Source organism: Triturus cristatus, chromosome 11 (genome assembly GCF_964204655.1).
Source record: "Triturus cristatus chromosome 11, aTriCri1.1, whole genome shotgun sequence".
Lineage (NCBI taxonomy): Eukaryota > Metazoa > Chordata > Amphibia > Caudata > Salamandridae > Triturus > Triturus cristatus.
The window spans coordinates 285,570,090-285,585,275 of record NC_140594.1 but is presented as its reverse complement, the minus strand read 5'-3'; the positions used below and the strand labels follow the sequence as shown (position 1 = coordinate 285,585,275).

At 41.6% G+C, this 15,186-nt stretch overlaps 1 protein-coding gene across 8 annotated transcripts in view; it reads left to right on the top strand.

Moving 5' to 3' along the window:
- The window catches only part of MTMR3 (myotubularin related protein 3), a 1,575,327-nt gene that overhangs the window by 389,294 nt on the left and 1,170,847 nt on the right, over nucleotides 1-15,186 (top strand). For all 8 annotated transcript variants that reach the window (XM_085633882.1, XM_085633880.1, XM_085633884.1 and 5 more), the window contains one exon: nucleotides 12,386-12,502. In XM_085633882.1, the coding sequence (XP_085490008.1) occupies nucleotides 12,386-12,502 (117 nt within the window). The remainder of the gene's footprint in view (nucleotides 1-12,385; nucleotides 12,503-15,186) is intronic.

Sequence of the window (15,186 nt, the reverse complement as noted above, 5' to 3'; positions counted from 1 at the left end):
AGAACCAGCGGTCGAAGGCGCAGGTTCGCTGGGAGACTGCATTAGGGCACCCTCTGACGCACAAAGAATGGGAGCATATCTTCTACCGCACCCATCACACTACCTCTAACACCGCGGGTGCGGAATTTGCCTATAAAATGGTTGCTTATTGGTACTACACACCGGCGCGTATGAAGTCTTGGGATGGAACTAAGTCAGGCCTCTGCTGGCGGGGGCGTGGCCTTCCTGGCACCCTGATGCACCTGCTGGGGCACTGCCCGAAACTGGTGCGGTATTGGGCAGCAGTTCTTGATGATCTTGACGAGGCGTTTCAGATTACATTCCCCCGTGAACCTGAGCACACGTTGTTGGGCCTTCCTCATCCCAAATCCTTTCCTTTACGCTCGCTGAGGGGCAGACAAATTGCGTTAGCATTGCTTGCAGCGCGGCAGGTTCTCCTGGTGCAATGGGGTTCTTCGGTCGCACCTGACCCGCGGGATTGGATCCAGAGACTCTGGCACCTCTTAGCAATAAAGCCCCTCTTGCTCAGCATTGATGGGAAAGGGTCAGAATACGCAAAGCTCTGGTGTCCATTCCTGCAGCTCCTCTCCAAGTAAATGAGGGAAGTAACGGCCCAAAATACTTACAAATTCTCCAGCTCATTCCTTTGGAACCGGCGGGGGCCACAAATGTAGTCTGAATTATCCTGAGCTGTGACCAATGGCCTCGGGTGACTAGGTTAGGGAGCCAGAGACTGATGCGGAGGGGGTGGGATGTCTTGGTGGGGTGGAGGGATTGGGTGTTTGTCTATTTTCTTGTTCCTTTATTTTTATAAAAGTGGTATCTGAGCAGTTGCCTTGTAGGTATGCTATGAGCTGAAACCTCTCTTCGCAGGGTTGCCCTCCGGGTTGTAGACCTGTACGCTGTGTACTGACCATTCTGTTACGCTCTGCCGGCCGATAGTTGTAGGCAGTTGATCTGTGTAACTTTGATCGTGCACCACGCAATAAAAATGATTGATTCTAAAATTCCTTGGCTGAAAGCGCCGAATATGTGAACCCTCACCAAGGCCCTGAAAATAGTAGGCACAAATTCAGTTGTTGATATCTAACAATACGTAGTTATTTATTATGTGCAGTCAGTATGTGAAACTTATGTATCAGAATAATAGTATTTATTATGGTAATGTCAGCCTTTAAAATGAATAAGATGAACATTAGAAAAAGACAAGCAATTTTGCATAACACAGCCCATTCTATTTGTAATAAAATAATGCAATTCCTACCTGTCAAATATATATACTCTATCACATTGGCCGTCACAGGTAGCATAGGACGAGTGTTGTAATTTTAGGTAAGTAAGTACAGGCAACAATAAGATAAAGCAAGAAGTTCTTTTTATAGGCGTCATCTAAAGCCCACATCTCTTACCTAATAATTCCCCCTACCCCAACTGTCAAAACTTCGAACGTTTGTTGATAACATTCTAAGCTTGCGCCTTCATGCGATTGGGAAGAAAAGGTAAAGGAAAGGGAAGATAAACAAATGTTTCGGGAAGGAAAGAAAAAGGGGAAACCTGTATTATTGCACTACAGTCATCAGTAATATAACACATCTTCCTCCTAACAGAAATAATAAACCACAAAAATAATCTATTCGTCAAACTAAACTTTTGTCAAGCGAATTATTGACCTACGAACACCTACTACTCTGTCCGCCCTAGATTAATTTTCATTACTTTCTTTACAACTTGTGCTCCCCAAACATTTGTCCCTCGTATGCTGCTTGTTCGCATTAGTGTGGGCTTCTGGAATATCATTGATTACTTTTGCAAAATATCACTGAACCCCTCACTGACACCTTCACTTTGTTCCACATTTATGGTGTAACTTACATCACTGTTGCAAGATTGAGTAAATTTGTTCATGCTTCCATCGGTGCATTTAGACATTCTCCTGAAGTTCCAACATTTGCCATCACTGGTTATGGCATTCCCGTCATTCATTTTGACCAGAGGCTTGGAGAACTTGTGTCCACCCTTGCTCTTATGCTTTCCCCACTTTATTCTGACCCAGTCTCCCACAAAGATGGTACATGAAGAAACCTTGTGTGACAGATATTTCCTTTTCAAATTACATTGCTTATTGAGGACCTTCAACCTGATAACATTTAAATCTTGATCAAGCACAACATTGTTACATCAAAATTTGGTCAGAAAGCTGGGTCTGGTGGCTTAGTAATACATCCACTGTAGGGGCCTGTGTTCGACCTCATTGTCACAGGTTCAAATCCTGGCGGGTCCACTCAGCCATTCATCTATCTGTGGTCGATAAAATGAGTACCATTGAGTTGGGTAACAATAAAATCTGTTATTCAGCGTCATGATATCCTTGGGTGAACGTTCGCTTTACAGATACATGTTATGTTATGTCGTGAACCAGCATGAACAAATAAAGAGGTGGTTTGTCGTCTTCTTCAACATGAAGGGTGAAACTCCTGTGACAGAGTGTGGTGTGATTCTGTATGACTATAATCTATCACTAATGGCTAGAACAAAAGGGTTACTTCCAACTATGGGCAGATGAACACTCCAAGTTTGGTTAAAACGCTTCACCAGACCATTACATTAGGGATCATATAGAGCTGTCTTAATATGCTTCATACTGTGCGCACGCAAGATCTGCTTCCTGTCACTTGAAGTGGACTGCGCTCCGTTGTCTGTAGCCAAATGTTCAGGGAACCCTTCCCTGCGGAACACATCCTTGAGAAACTTAACTACCACACAAGTTGTTACATTCTCAACAAACTTTGGTTCCGTCATTTGTAGTGATAATCAGCGAGTACCAAACTGGCAGGTTTTTGAAAAGACCAATTATATCTAGACCCACTTCTTGCCATGGTGTAATATGCCTGGGGGGGGGGGGGGGGGGGGGTGGTAACGGAGTTTTACAATTTTTATCAGTGGACACACACACCTCACACTGTCTGACCATGATGTCTGCCTCAGCATCAATTCCAGGCCACCAGTAATAACTTTGTATTTGATTCTTCAATACAGATGTTCCCGTATGGTTTTTGTGGCACAACTTTAGCAGGTGGTTGTGCAGTCCCACTGGGAGAACACACTTACCATTACGGAAAAAAGACATTTCCATTAGTTGACAATTCGCTTGCCATCTGTGCAAAAGAGTGAAGGGAACCAATAAACCCTCTAGATTTGGGCAATCCATCAACCAAATATTTGTTGACTAGATTCAGTTCCCCATCTTTACCATACTCCTTAAATCTTCGTCATTGACATCTACTATGTCAAATCCTCCTCATTGCATACTGTCCTCTCTTCACGTACAAAGTTCAATCTGGATAAACAATCTGCGGTCTGATTCTTGCGGGCAGGAACAAAACAGATATCAAACTTCTGTTCAAATCTACAAGAATACAATCTTACAATGCATGCTGTGGAGTTTCTTTCCCCCCCACCTGGCGATAAAATGGGTATTAGTGGCTTGTGATCTGTTTGAATAGTAAAACGATTGCCCCACACAAAATGTCTAAAATGGTTTGTAGCCCACACACATGCAAAAAGTTCCCATTCAATTACAGAATATTTTTGCTCAGATTCATTCAATGCTTTTCTTAAGCACATGCCACCGCCCATTCTGAACCACCAGATCTTTGTGATAATACAGTACCCAACCAATATGTACTTGCACCTACTGAAATATTAAATGTTACCCATTGGTAAACGGTTGGAGTGCAGGTGTGTTCACAGTTTGTGATTTTGTCAATTCAAATGAATTTTTTCCCATACATTTTTATTGGCATTTTGGTAACCGCATTACATCTGTATGTGCGAGTGTCATTTGCAAAGCACAAAAGGTGTCCTTTGGTGAAACTTAATAAAGACCTATTTGTCAACACATCACCACTCGCCCCACTGTATCTCATTAACCAAACATCTAACCATAGGGGCTACTGTTCAGACCAACTGTCCCGATGCGTTCGTACAAAAACCTAATAGGCTGTACTTTTAAAAACACAATTTATTATTTTGCAAAGTTAAAAAGTACTTTCACTACAAACAATACAAAAAAAGTTTTCATATGGCTTGCAAGAATTACATACACAATAATAGAATAGCAGCATTAAAAGCACAGACGAGAGTTAGGGTAGACATTAATCCTTGTCATGGAAGACCATATCCGTCTGTACAAGTTGTTGAGTTGAACCCTGGTGCTTTGCAAACCGTCAATACCTAAGGAAACATCAATTTGACGGATTAATGGAGAACAGGCGCCGGCGCGTTTCGATGGTTATGCTGGTTGGACCATCTTTATCAAGACTACAGATTGATAACCTCTTGTTGGAAAAACACATCTACAATATAAATAAATGCATTAAACAAACGAAATATTGCAAACAAATCGTATATACCACTTGTACTTTACTAACAAGCCACAGCCTTATATCTTTTTTTTTTTTTTTTTTTTAAGATAAAAGATTTTTTTTGTGAAACCAACACAACAATCGGCTGGATCCCAACAGTACCCCACATACTATATAGCATAACGTTCGGCAGTATTAGCCAATCACATATCTCCATTCACCCACCAGAACACCAGCATACCTTAGTACAACTTAAAAGTAATAAAAGCTTACTTACTAAAGCCGCTTCCAATGGTAGAAATTCTACAAGAGATTGGTGCGATGATCCAATCCACAATCAATAAGTACCAGACCTATAAGGCACCTAATAGACACCACATATGCAACTGAGTCAGTGGTCCCAGAATTCAAGGATACACCCACATTTACCCCTTGTCATATCTGATCTGAACAACTTTCATACCAGTTCCGTGTTAGTCTAGCTCACCTTTTGTCAACAAGTATTCTAGTTTAGTTTATGGCAGGTTTCTCCTCATCCTTGGGAGTGACGCTAGTATATATAAACATTCTAAATGAATTAAAAAGAGAAAAGGAGAGACATATATAAATCTATTAGAAATCAGGCCTTTCTCAAACCTATTTCCTATCATTACATATAGGATTGATGACTGAATAAATTCGAAAACCTACCTCTTAACCTTGAATTCAATGCCACTATAACCTCATTCATTGGCTCCAATGTAAAAACTTTTTTTGGGGGGTAGATAAAAGACCACCCTTATGGTACCCACAATTCATGCAGGTTACGTGCCTCACAGTCGCTGAAAAAACAGAGAACCCGCATATCAGTGTGTAATCCTACTTAGCTGGGGACACACTAGAAACGCAATCGGCTATTTCTATCATTTTGGCTGTCGTGCATAGCAAGTCCCTAGAGACCAACTTGACCCCTCAAGAACACTCCATTTTTGCTAAACTCCAGTCTGGCCAATTAATTACAAAAACATAAAAATTTAAACCCGGACATATTATGTCTCGATGTACCCGAGGTGACCTACACCCTTGGTTAACTTCCGGACATTTTATTAATGACCCAACCGGAGAAATACACAGTTTCCGTATTCCATAACTATTTAATATACGCTCGGTCAAATAAACAAAATATTATATATACTTAGGCTCCATATGCCAAAAGTACTATCTATTTTGGGGAACTTTACCACTTATAGGCACTCCGTCATCCAACTAGCAACTCTGCATTTGGATATGCCCAATATTAAAGTAAGTGCTACATTTGGAAATACCCAAACGAGAAAATTTAAACCCAGCGGTACTATGTCATCTAACTAGAAATGCTAGAACAAGATATGCCCAATATTAAAATCCGGGAGAATTCGACACAAGTAGTAGACACTCCTGGGGTAAATAATCATGATTCCAGCCTGTCTTTAATCTCATTTCCCTAATCTCGAACCGTAATATATTTGCACTCTTTTAAATTACGGTATTGATGTCTATTACTAATCGACATCCAATCCTCTCTGGAATTAAGACCATTCTGTACCGTCCCTAGTTTACAAATAAACCGTTGTTCCCTGAGTTTCCTCTTTCTCTCGATCACCTCCTCTCCGGTTACCCCTGATTTTCTCCAGTATGAACCACTTAAAATCATTACACTTGTGGTTTATTCTGGAGATGTGTTCTGTAAGTGGAGCATTTTCGTTCATAGTTCTAAGGGCAGACTTATGCTCCAACAACCTAACTCTGAGTTCACGGCTTGTTTCCCCAACATAGCCTAGTCCACATGGGCAAATCAAAAGATACACTAGATTCTTACTACGGCAATAATTGAGACTATCGCACTTGATCTCCAGGCCATTAAAATTCAAACTTTTAGCCACAATGCAGCAATCACAAATTGAAGACGTGCCGCAATTATGGTTGCCAGTGGTTTTATTGCGTAGGATAGTGCTTTGGACTTCTAATTTGGGATCTCTATATGTATTCACTTGGGCGTTTCTAATATTTCGATATTTACTGAATGTGAAAAGTGGCTTTTCTAATTGTATCTCCTGTCCGTCATTTAAAATTTTCCAATTTTTATTAATGATGTTCTTAATCTGGTTACAATTATCTGAAAATTGGCTCCCAAACACTATCCTATCTATCTTGGCGTCCTGGCTCTTGATTCTATTCTGGTCCAACATATACTCGCAGTCCTAGTATTTGGCTGAGTGTCATTTGCAACAATTAACGTTTGCATACAACTTTATTTCCCACATGTTCTAATTCATTATAACATAGCCAACATCTTTCTGAAGTTATCTCTGTCCCCAAACCTCCCCTAGCCTCCCCTTCCCACCCCTAGCCTCCCCTTCCACCATCCTCCCCACGGTCCGTTTCAATTCAAAGTACATGTTCTCATACACATTTCAGCGGTATATCTATGTGTGAAAGCCCACTCATGTCCTAGGCAACCTTCCGCCTTTATTCTCTGTTATATGAGGTCTCCCCCTGCAGGGCCGCCTGAGATACAGGTGTCTGATCTCCCTGTATATCTGCTAGCATAGAGGTCCATGTCATGACGTCCTCCTCAACTTAAGCATCCTTCCGAACTAATTTCATTCTTACTGACTGTCCCCGCCCACTCGCACACATCCCGTATCCAGTCTGTATACTTCAGGGGCTGGGGATGCATCCATGCTATAACCACCCGCGTCCTAGCTAGGACCAGCCCAAGATTGATCAATTCAAATGCATTCCGCAGTTCTGTTTCCCTCTTAAACTCGCACCCTTTACTTAACAATTTTCCTAAAGGTTTCATGGCTGTAGCAAAATCCTTCAAAATGTTCCGTAATATTCACGTAACCCAAGAAATTAGGTTAGTTTCTCTTTGTCATTAGGTGCAGACACTTCCATTATAGTATCCACCAGATTTACTTTGGTTACTGCTCCCTTGGCTGATATTGTGTGTCCCAGGTACTCCACTTGGGACTCAAATAGCTTACACTTCTCAGCACATAATACAAGACCCTTTTTTGAGAGTCTTTTGCCAACCTCCTCAAGCGCTTCATAATGCTCTTCCTTTAACTTGGCTAACACCAGGATATCTTCCTGAAAACACCTCACTTGACTGTCCATGTTCTTGAGCATGTGGAACATTGCTCTTCAAAAAACAGAAGAAGCAGATGCTAGTTCCAACAGCATTGTTTGGAATTGAAAGCCACCACATGATGTGATAAAGGCAGTCAAATGTCTAGATTTTCTTGATAACTATATCTGATTCTAACCACTTCACAGGTCTAGAGTGGAAAAGACAGTGGCTACATTGAAAGAAGATCAATTATCCTTATTAGAGGATGTCTGGCCACCTTTATGTTTTCATTTAGAGCCCTCACATCAATACAGATTATGAGATTACCATTTGTTTTCTTGGCAAGAACTATAGGAGAGATCCATTCAGACATTTCCTCAATGACATCATCCCTCGACATTTGATCCAAAGGTTCCTGTAATTCCTTTCACATACATAATGGTACAACTCTCACTTTCTGTCTGACAAGTTCAGCATGATGCTTAAGTCTCATCTCAAGGCCTTGCAGTTTTCCCAATTTTTGACTGAAAACTTAGGAAAATATGGTAAAAATGTTTCCTTTACATCCATCGCCATTATTATGAACACAGGACCCTCCGCCTTGGGATCTAGTTTGATGTTTAGTTTTCTTTGATCCTTCTAGCCAAAAATATTGACTCTTTCCTTTGCCACATAGATATTTAATGTAGCAGATCCACATTTGAACTGGGCATTGATTACAAAATGACCCACAAAATCAATTTGTCTTTCAAATATAACCGCACAAACATCGGGAGGTAAGTTGTTCATTTCCCAGTTTTGCTTCAAATTAAGATTTAGAAATAATAGTAAGAAGAGAACCTGAATCTGCCATTACGTACAATTCTCTGTCATGCAATTGTAAGTTCCACATTGGGGAATAAACTGGCTCATCCTTTGCCTCATTATCATCCACTCTCACCATTACCACATTGTAATTTCCCATTAGTTTCATCATCAATGCACAATTCATTGTGTATTAAATTGTCTGTGACCTGTGCAATGCAATGCTCAGTTTGTTTCTTAACCTCTTTACAAATCTTGGAAAAATTGCTGTTCTTTTTTACAATTATTGCACTCTCTATGAATTGCAGGACAATTTCTAGAGGATGCAACATGTTTTGGATTTCCACAACTAAAAAAATGACTTTCTTTCCTTGCTTCCACTTTTATGCATCTTATTCCAGACATGCCTTCCACTGATAGAACATATTTTTTCATCCTTTTTGCCTAAATGAGTTTCATTCACTTCTTTAACCCAGTTCCTGGATTGTTCAATGGCTTTAGCAGATGCAACAAACTATTCCATGGTGGGATCTCCCATTATCCACAACCTTTCCTGTATTATTTTATGATTTGTGTTGCCCATAAGCGGATCACGTATTTTTCACTGGTTGCGATGCCTAAAATACATGTATTGGATATAATAAATCTCAAAGCAGCTGGAAACTCATCAAACAATTCGCCATCCTTTTGTTGTCTAGTATAAAAAGGATATCTTTCAAGGGTAGTATTGACAGGGGGTTTGATTCGTGCATCTAGTCTTAACATGGCCTCATCAAACACATCCAAACCACCCTCACCCTCCTCAGCTTCTACTTTGGGTAGGGATCTAAAAATGTCCTGTGTCTCTGTACCCAAAGAATGTAGTAGGATACTTTCTGTTCTTTCTGCTGGAATTCTTTTGCCATACATTGCCATCAAGTATATTTGAAACGCCTCTTTTTACCTCTTCCACGGTATGGGTGGTTCCCCTTTTGTCTGTAAAAATGTCAGTTGAGGATCTAACTGCATTTTTGTTATAAATGATTGTACCACACTGCGAAACCCTTGTATATATATTTAGCAATAATTAGTTCCTTTGAGCCTCTATACACTACAGTCCAAAGGTTGAAGCAACTTTACAGAATGTAACATATGTATGGCATAAACGCCGACACTGCAAGAAACAGAGAGGTAATCTCCTTCAAGAACATTAGTCCCACAAACCCATAAAATGTGTTCTACAAAATGGCCGATAATGTCTTGAAATGCTTAAATATACAGGCAGTCAATTAGAAACCCAAAATTGCTCCTTGCGCTGAAATTAGGCTTAAAACGCCGGGATTACACTTGGCTCTGTGAGAAGATTTAGACTCCCATGGCTCCTCCCAGCAAGACGTTCCCAGACTGATGATGTCCCAACCAGAGGGGTTATTGACCAGAGGCCGCATGGACATAAATGCCCCCACACTAAAAGACTCCCAGCAAGCAGTCGAGTCCGTAGCAGTCGAAAAGCATGTCACTTCACTGTACGCGTACAAGCTGGAATATCCTCAAGGAAATTAGAAGCTGTATCTCTCCACATCCCATAGCTTGTTGCCAAATCGATGTAATTTGAGGTAAGTACAGGCAACAAGAAGATGAAGCAACTAGCTCTTTATTCAGGTGTCGTTTCAAGCCCCCATTTAATAATCCCCCCACCTGTTAACTGTCAAAGCCTCGAATGATTGTTCATAACATTTTATGCTCTTAGTTCTTGCCTTCGTGCAACTGGGAAGAAAAGGTAAAGGAAAGAGAAGAAATACAAAAGGTTGGGGAAGAGAAAGAGAGAAGGAAGGAAAAAGGGGATACATTAATTATTGCACTACAGTCATTAGCAGTATAACAAATAGCTTTTTTGTTTTGCTCATAACAGTGATGCCAATTGATGAATCGCACAAAACTTTCCAAAGGGGCCTCATCCACTTCAGCTCCTTCCTGAAAATTTTTTGAATGCTTCGACAAGGGGTGCTAAGCAGAAAGGGAGGGATTTCAAAACATTGATTTCCCATCTTAATTCCTATAGGAAATTTCTGTTGCAGGTGTACAGAGAAGACCGCTGAATGGAATTACCCCAAATGTGACAAAGTTAAAACTTTAATCAGAAAGCATTCTTTCTGTGATTTGGTGTTAATCCGCTCAGCTGTTTTCTAGAAAGGTGCATTGAAGGGATGTTCGGGGGTGCCATAAAGGGGTTAAAAACATGTATATCTAGACTGTTGTCTGGCTATGCTCTCACTTTAGAGAGGACTAGGCAATCCTGATTGGATTGCCACAACATAAACAATATGTTGGTGTCTTCATTACAGGACTTTAGGACATGGTTTCTGCGCCCTGACAATGACTGAATAGACTGGGCACACCCTGACTGTCCCCCGGGGGCATGTAAAGGGGCTAAAAGGACCTAGCCCCAACTTGGACAGCATGTGGTGCCAGTTATATCATGTATCAGGATCATGGTCCTCCTTGAAATTAATTGTAAATAATGCCCGGTTTTAAGGGTCACAAAAAGAGCACATATGAAGGTTGATAACAGATCTTAGTCACTATATAAATCATTTGTTGGTGGTGTTATACTAATTTTTGGAATTCTGGTGAGTTCACATGTGATTTTACCTGTGAAAAATGGTGAGCACCTGTTGGGACTTGATGAACCATTTTGAGGAAAATGTTTTCTCTTACTTTCTCGAAGAGGTTAGGGAAGGTGCTCCAGAAGCTAAAATGGAAGAACATTTTCTGTAATTTGACATTAATCTTCCTCAGCCATGTGAGAAAAAAGTGTAATATCCTGAGTTAAAACGTATGCCCAACAGCAGCCTATCAGTTGATTCCCTGGTGTTCTGCTTCAGCTTCCCACAGTGTTCTAATAATCAACAACTAGAGCCCTAACCTTCTGTTTTTATGACAAACGTTTGCACCCTGTAACCATCTTGATGTATTCAAAGCTGTAAAACCTAAAGCAAATTACTTTAGAAATTAACATGAGTAGAATTTTGTCATCTAAATTATGTTTAGTGCTCTACCTACTTAAGATAAGGACACATTTTCTATGAGTTTTCAAGTATCTCTCTCATTCTTGTTAGTAGAACAAGCACTTCCAACACAAGCCGCAGTCTGTCACTTACCCTAGTTATCTCCTGCAGCTTCACCACAGGGGGTCTAATGAACAACTAGATTGCTAACACTTTTTATTCCAGACAAAAGAGAGTCCCTCTTGAATGCCATTTTGTTGGATAGGAGCTGTTGAATTTTTAGTGTTTTTTGAAGGGCAGTCTGAAGTAAATGGGCATTGAGATGTTAAGGCAGGCATTAAAATCCAAAGATTAAAAATGTGAGAGGAGGTATTGGTTTATGCAATTTTGAGACATAATATATTAATAAAGAGGGTAGAAATAGTTGGAGAGGTATTTGCATATGTACAGCATCTCCTGCCCACTTCTAGTTACACCGCCTACCCATCTTCAGTCGCTTAACACTGCCCTAATATTTAAATGGTAACATTTTGAAAGACAAATATAAATACATATATGCAAACAAGGAAGTAGGTAACTGAACTCTAGGTAGTTCCCTAGCTTTAGGTAGAGAGCACCTCTTTTTATATGGAGCATTACAACACCACCTAAACTCTAAAAATGCTTACATTAAATGTCTGTTTTTCAAGCACACTTTTTTAAGCATAGGATTAGCAAAGTGCCATCCACTCCATGCTGACAAATGACTGAAGTCTTTTACCACAGATCAGACATTAGAAGTAAGCTTTTTTTCATTCATAGTACTCTGTTACACACTTTGTGTAGCAGTTTCAGCTTCAGTCCACCTTTTTCTCTTACACAGAGAATATTCTGTACAAACATCAATAGGGAAGGATTATATGACTAAACTGTACAAAATCCCCACTGAACTGAACAAGTACTGCTACAGTTGCTGCAATGCAGACCTTCCCTGTACATTTACATGTAACATTTACAGCATGGGTGCAAGTATCACAAATTTGCATGTAATCATTCACAAGGTTCCTTTATTGCTTTTGGTTTCACTTATGGAACTTTGCAGTTTGGGTGTCTGCATCTCAGTTTACTAACCTTTTTTGTCCCCCCCCACCCCCCAGGTTCCATTCCTAGAGTTACATGGTGAGAGCACAGAATATGTTGGACGAGCAGAGGATGCCATAATAGCACTGTCCAACTACCGGTTGCACATCAAATTTAAGGAGTCCAGCGTCAATGTAAGTATAACTCAATATTGTGCTTCCCATTTACTTTGCCAGAGTATTTTATAGTGGCTTGGAGGATATTATAATTTGTGATCGTTATCAACTTAAATATAGTGCTTGACCTTTGATCAGGTTGCTTTTAGGACTTTTAGGAAGTCTTTGCTAATTAAAATGCTGGCCCATTTGTTCCTTTGATAAAACATATGTCGTGCTTCTAGTAATTGAGAAATTTGCCTTCGTGCAGTGGGCAATTAAAAAGTTCATGTTTAAAGCTTGACTCTGTATCTGATTAGTAGAGTACTACAGTTTAATATTTCCTTGAGACAACCTGATCTCTGGTTTTGCTTCCAAGTTGATGATCACTCCATACAAAGTGTTCGCACCTTAGCAAAATGTTGGATATTTGCAATTGGAAACAGAGTTGAGAGGATGCCAGGGTAGGAAAAAGCAGATAAGTGAACTTAAGAAACAAGGTGGTGTACCAAACAGGTGCATTGATTGTCTTTGGCCTGTGTGCTAAGCACCTCCATTGCTGTTTAAGAAACGCCTATGTCTTTATTTGTGTTCTATAATCAAATTTGTAGAAAGAGACATTGCTGTTTTATGATTAGTATTTTGTACTTTGGCTGCGTTCATGGTAGCACCAGTGTTGCTCCTTTAGACATTTAAGTTTTTGGAAAGTATATGTTCAAACCATGTGTGGCTAGATACATACTGTGTGCTTACTCCTGCCATCTAGTGTTGGGTTCAGATGTGTGCAAGTTGTTTTTCTTCTAAGAAGTTGTTCGAGTCACAAGGTACTTTGTCGACTCCTCTTGCTGGTAATGTGCATGGTCGTAGACTCTTTTATTAGATTGTTTTCTTTCCGCCGTCTGGTTCAAGCTTGTACTATCCTGCTCCAGTTCTGAACCATCGTGGTGCTTTATTCAGTCGGCATTCGTCTGTATTATCACACGCATTTTCCTTTTTCTCTATGGTCTGTAATCTACGGCTTAAGCTTCTCTGGGTGGCTTTCAGGTTGACTTCTGCCCACATAGGGCTTTGGCCTTTGGGCCCTTCTTTGTCTCATGTCCACGTCTTTTCTCGACTGTGATGGAACGGGTGCCATTTTGTTACTGTCCTCTCTGTCACTCGAAATACCCTCAGACCTCCATTATGTCTGTAATTTGTGTCTGTCTCCTGAACACAATGAGGTTCCCTGTAAGACCTGCTGCCCCTACCGATCCAAGCAGACCCTTCGTCATTGTAAGGCTTGACGGTTCGACACACCGACCTCTTCGGATCAGAGAACCTTGAGGGGGAACATCAACCACAACCTTCGGCAGCATATAAGGAACCTCCTCCCCAGCTGACAGCTCCAGCTCTGATCTGAAGATCAAGAACTTGCCTCCGGCGCAGCCTGTTGTGAGTTCAGACTTCCCTCCCCTTTCACTACCGCTCGCACGCTGAGCAAATCCAACATAAGGATCATCCTGCTGCTCTGGAGCCTCAGACTGGCTGCTGGGCCCCCACTGCCTTCGGGCCATGATCAGCACTGACCACTACCTTCGAACATAACTCCTAACTTTGGCTCAGAGCTGAAGAAACTGTTGATGCCAGCACACTTGATGCCAACCACGTCCACCTCGGCGCTGACCCACTCTTCGGAGCCAACACCCATAGCGTTGAAATTGAAAAAACTCATTCGGAGCTGAAAAGATCGGCACCAACATCAAAGACCAGCCTCAGGTTGGGCACTGTCGAACCAATCCGCCACAAGCTGCAATAGGAGATCGACGTCAGGCAGAGACATATTGGTATCCACCCCTCCCCCCCTCATATGCGTCGGATCTTAGCCTGCCCTGCTGGGTCTGGCGCTCCACCCGCCAAGCATCAGCTATCTTTTGAGGAAGCTTTGGACTTGCCACCTCCTCCCAAGTAGCGCTAGAAGCCGGACAAGGCCACTATCGCCTTGCCCTTTTCTCCTCCTCTATCATACCCTTCATAGCGCTCAACTTCTCCACCCAGCTCTCCAGGTGACCCCCATCCTTACACACTTCAGGTGTCTCCTCACTCAGTCAAAGGGGGTCAGGTGATACGTTTAACACTTTTCTACAGGTTGATTCTGGAAACACCTATGATGCTGACCCACTGGGGGACACAGGCTGCGACCTGTACCCCTGCTCATCCATCCCCTCCTGAAAATTCCACCTTCTACCATGAATTGGTTGGTAGGGCTACCTCCTTCCACAAGATGGATCTCCACATTGAGCTTTTGGAGGAGGACTTTCTTTTTGAGACCCTCTCCTCCACACACCATTCTGCCCAGAACCTCCCCATGCACAAAGGAATGCTGTCACACCACGGACCGTCTTTTGCGACCCCGTCCACGCCAGGGTTATTGCACCCTGGGGGACAAAAAAATACAAGACTTCTCACCTACTGACCCCATGTACTTTCGTGGTCAGCTCCCGCCCAACTCTCTAATGGTCACCACTGCATGCAAGAGGGCTAACTCTCAAGCTGCTGGTAATGTCCCTCCAAGAGAGTTAACGGATAGATGCTGCTGGTAAGAAAGTCATTGTGCAATCTGCCATCCATTGGCGGATTGCAAATTCCATTGAGCTGCTCTCTGGGTATGACGCGCCCATTGGGATGAGATGGAGGAGCATCTCCAGCATCTCTCAGTAGAGCACAGGATAAAGGCCTATGAGATT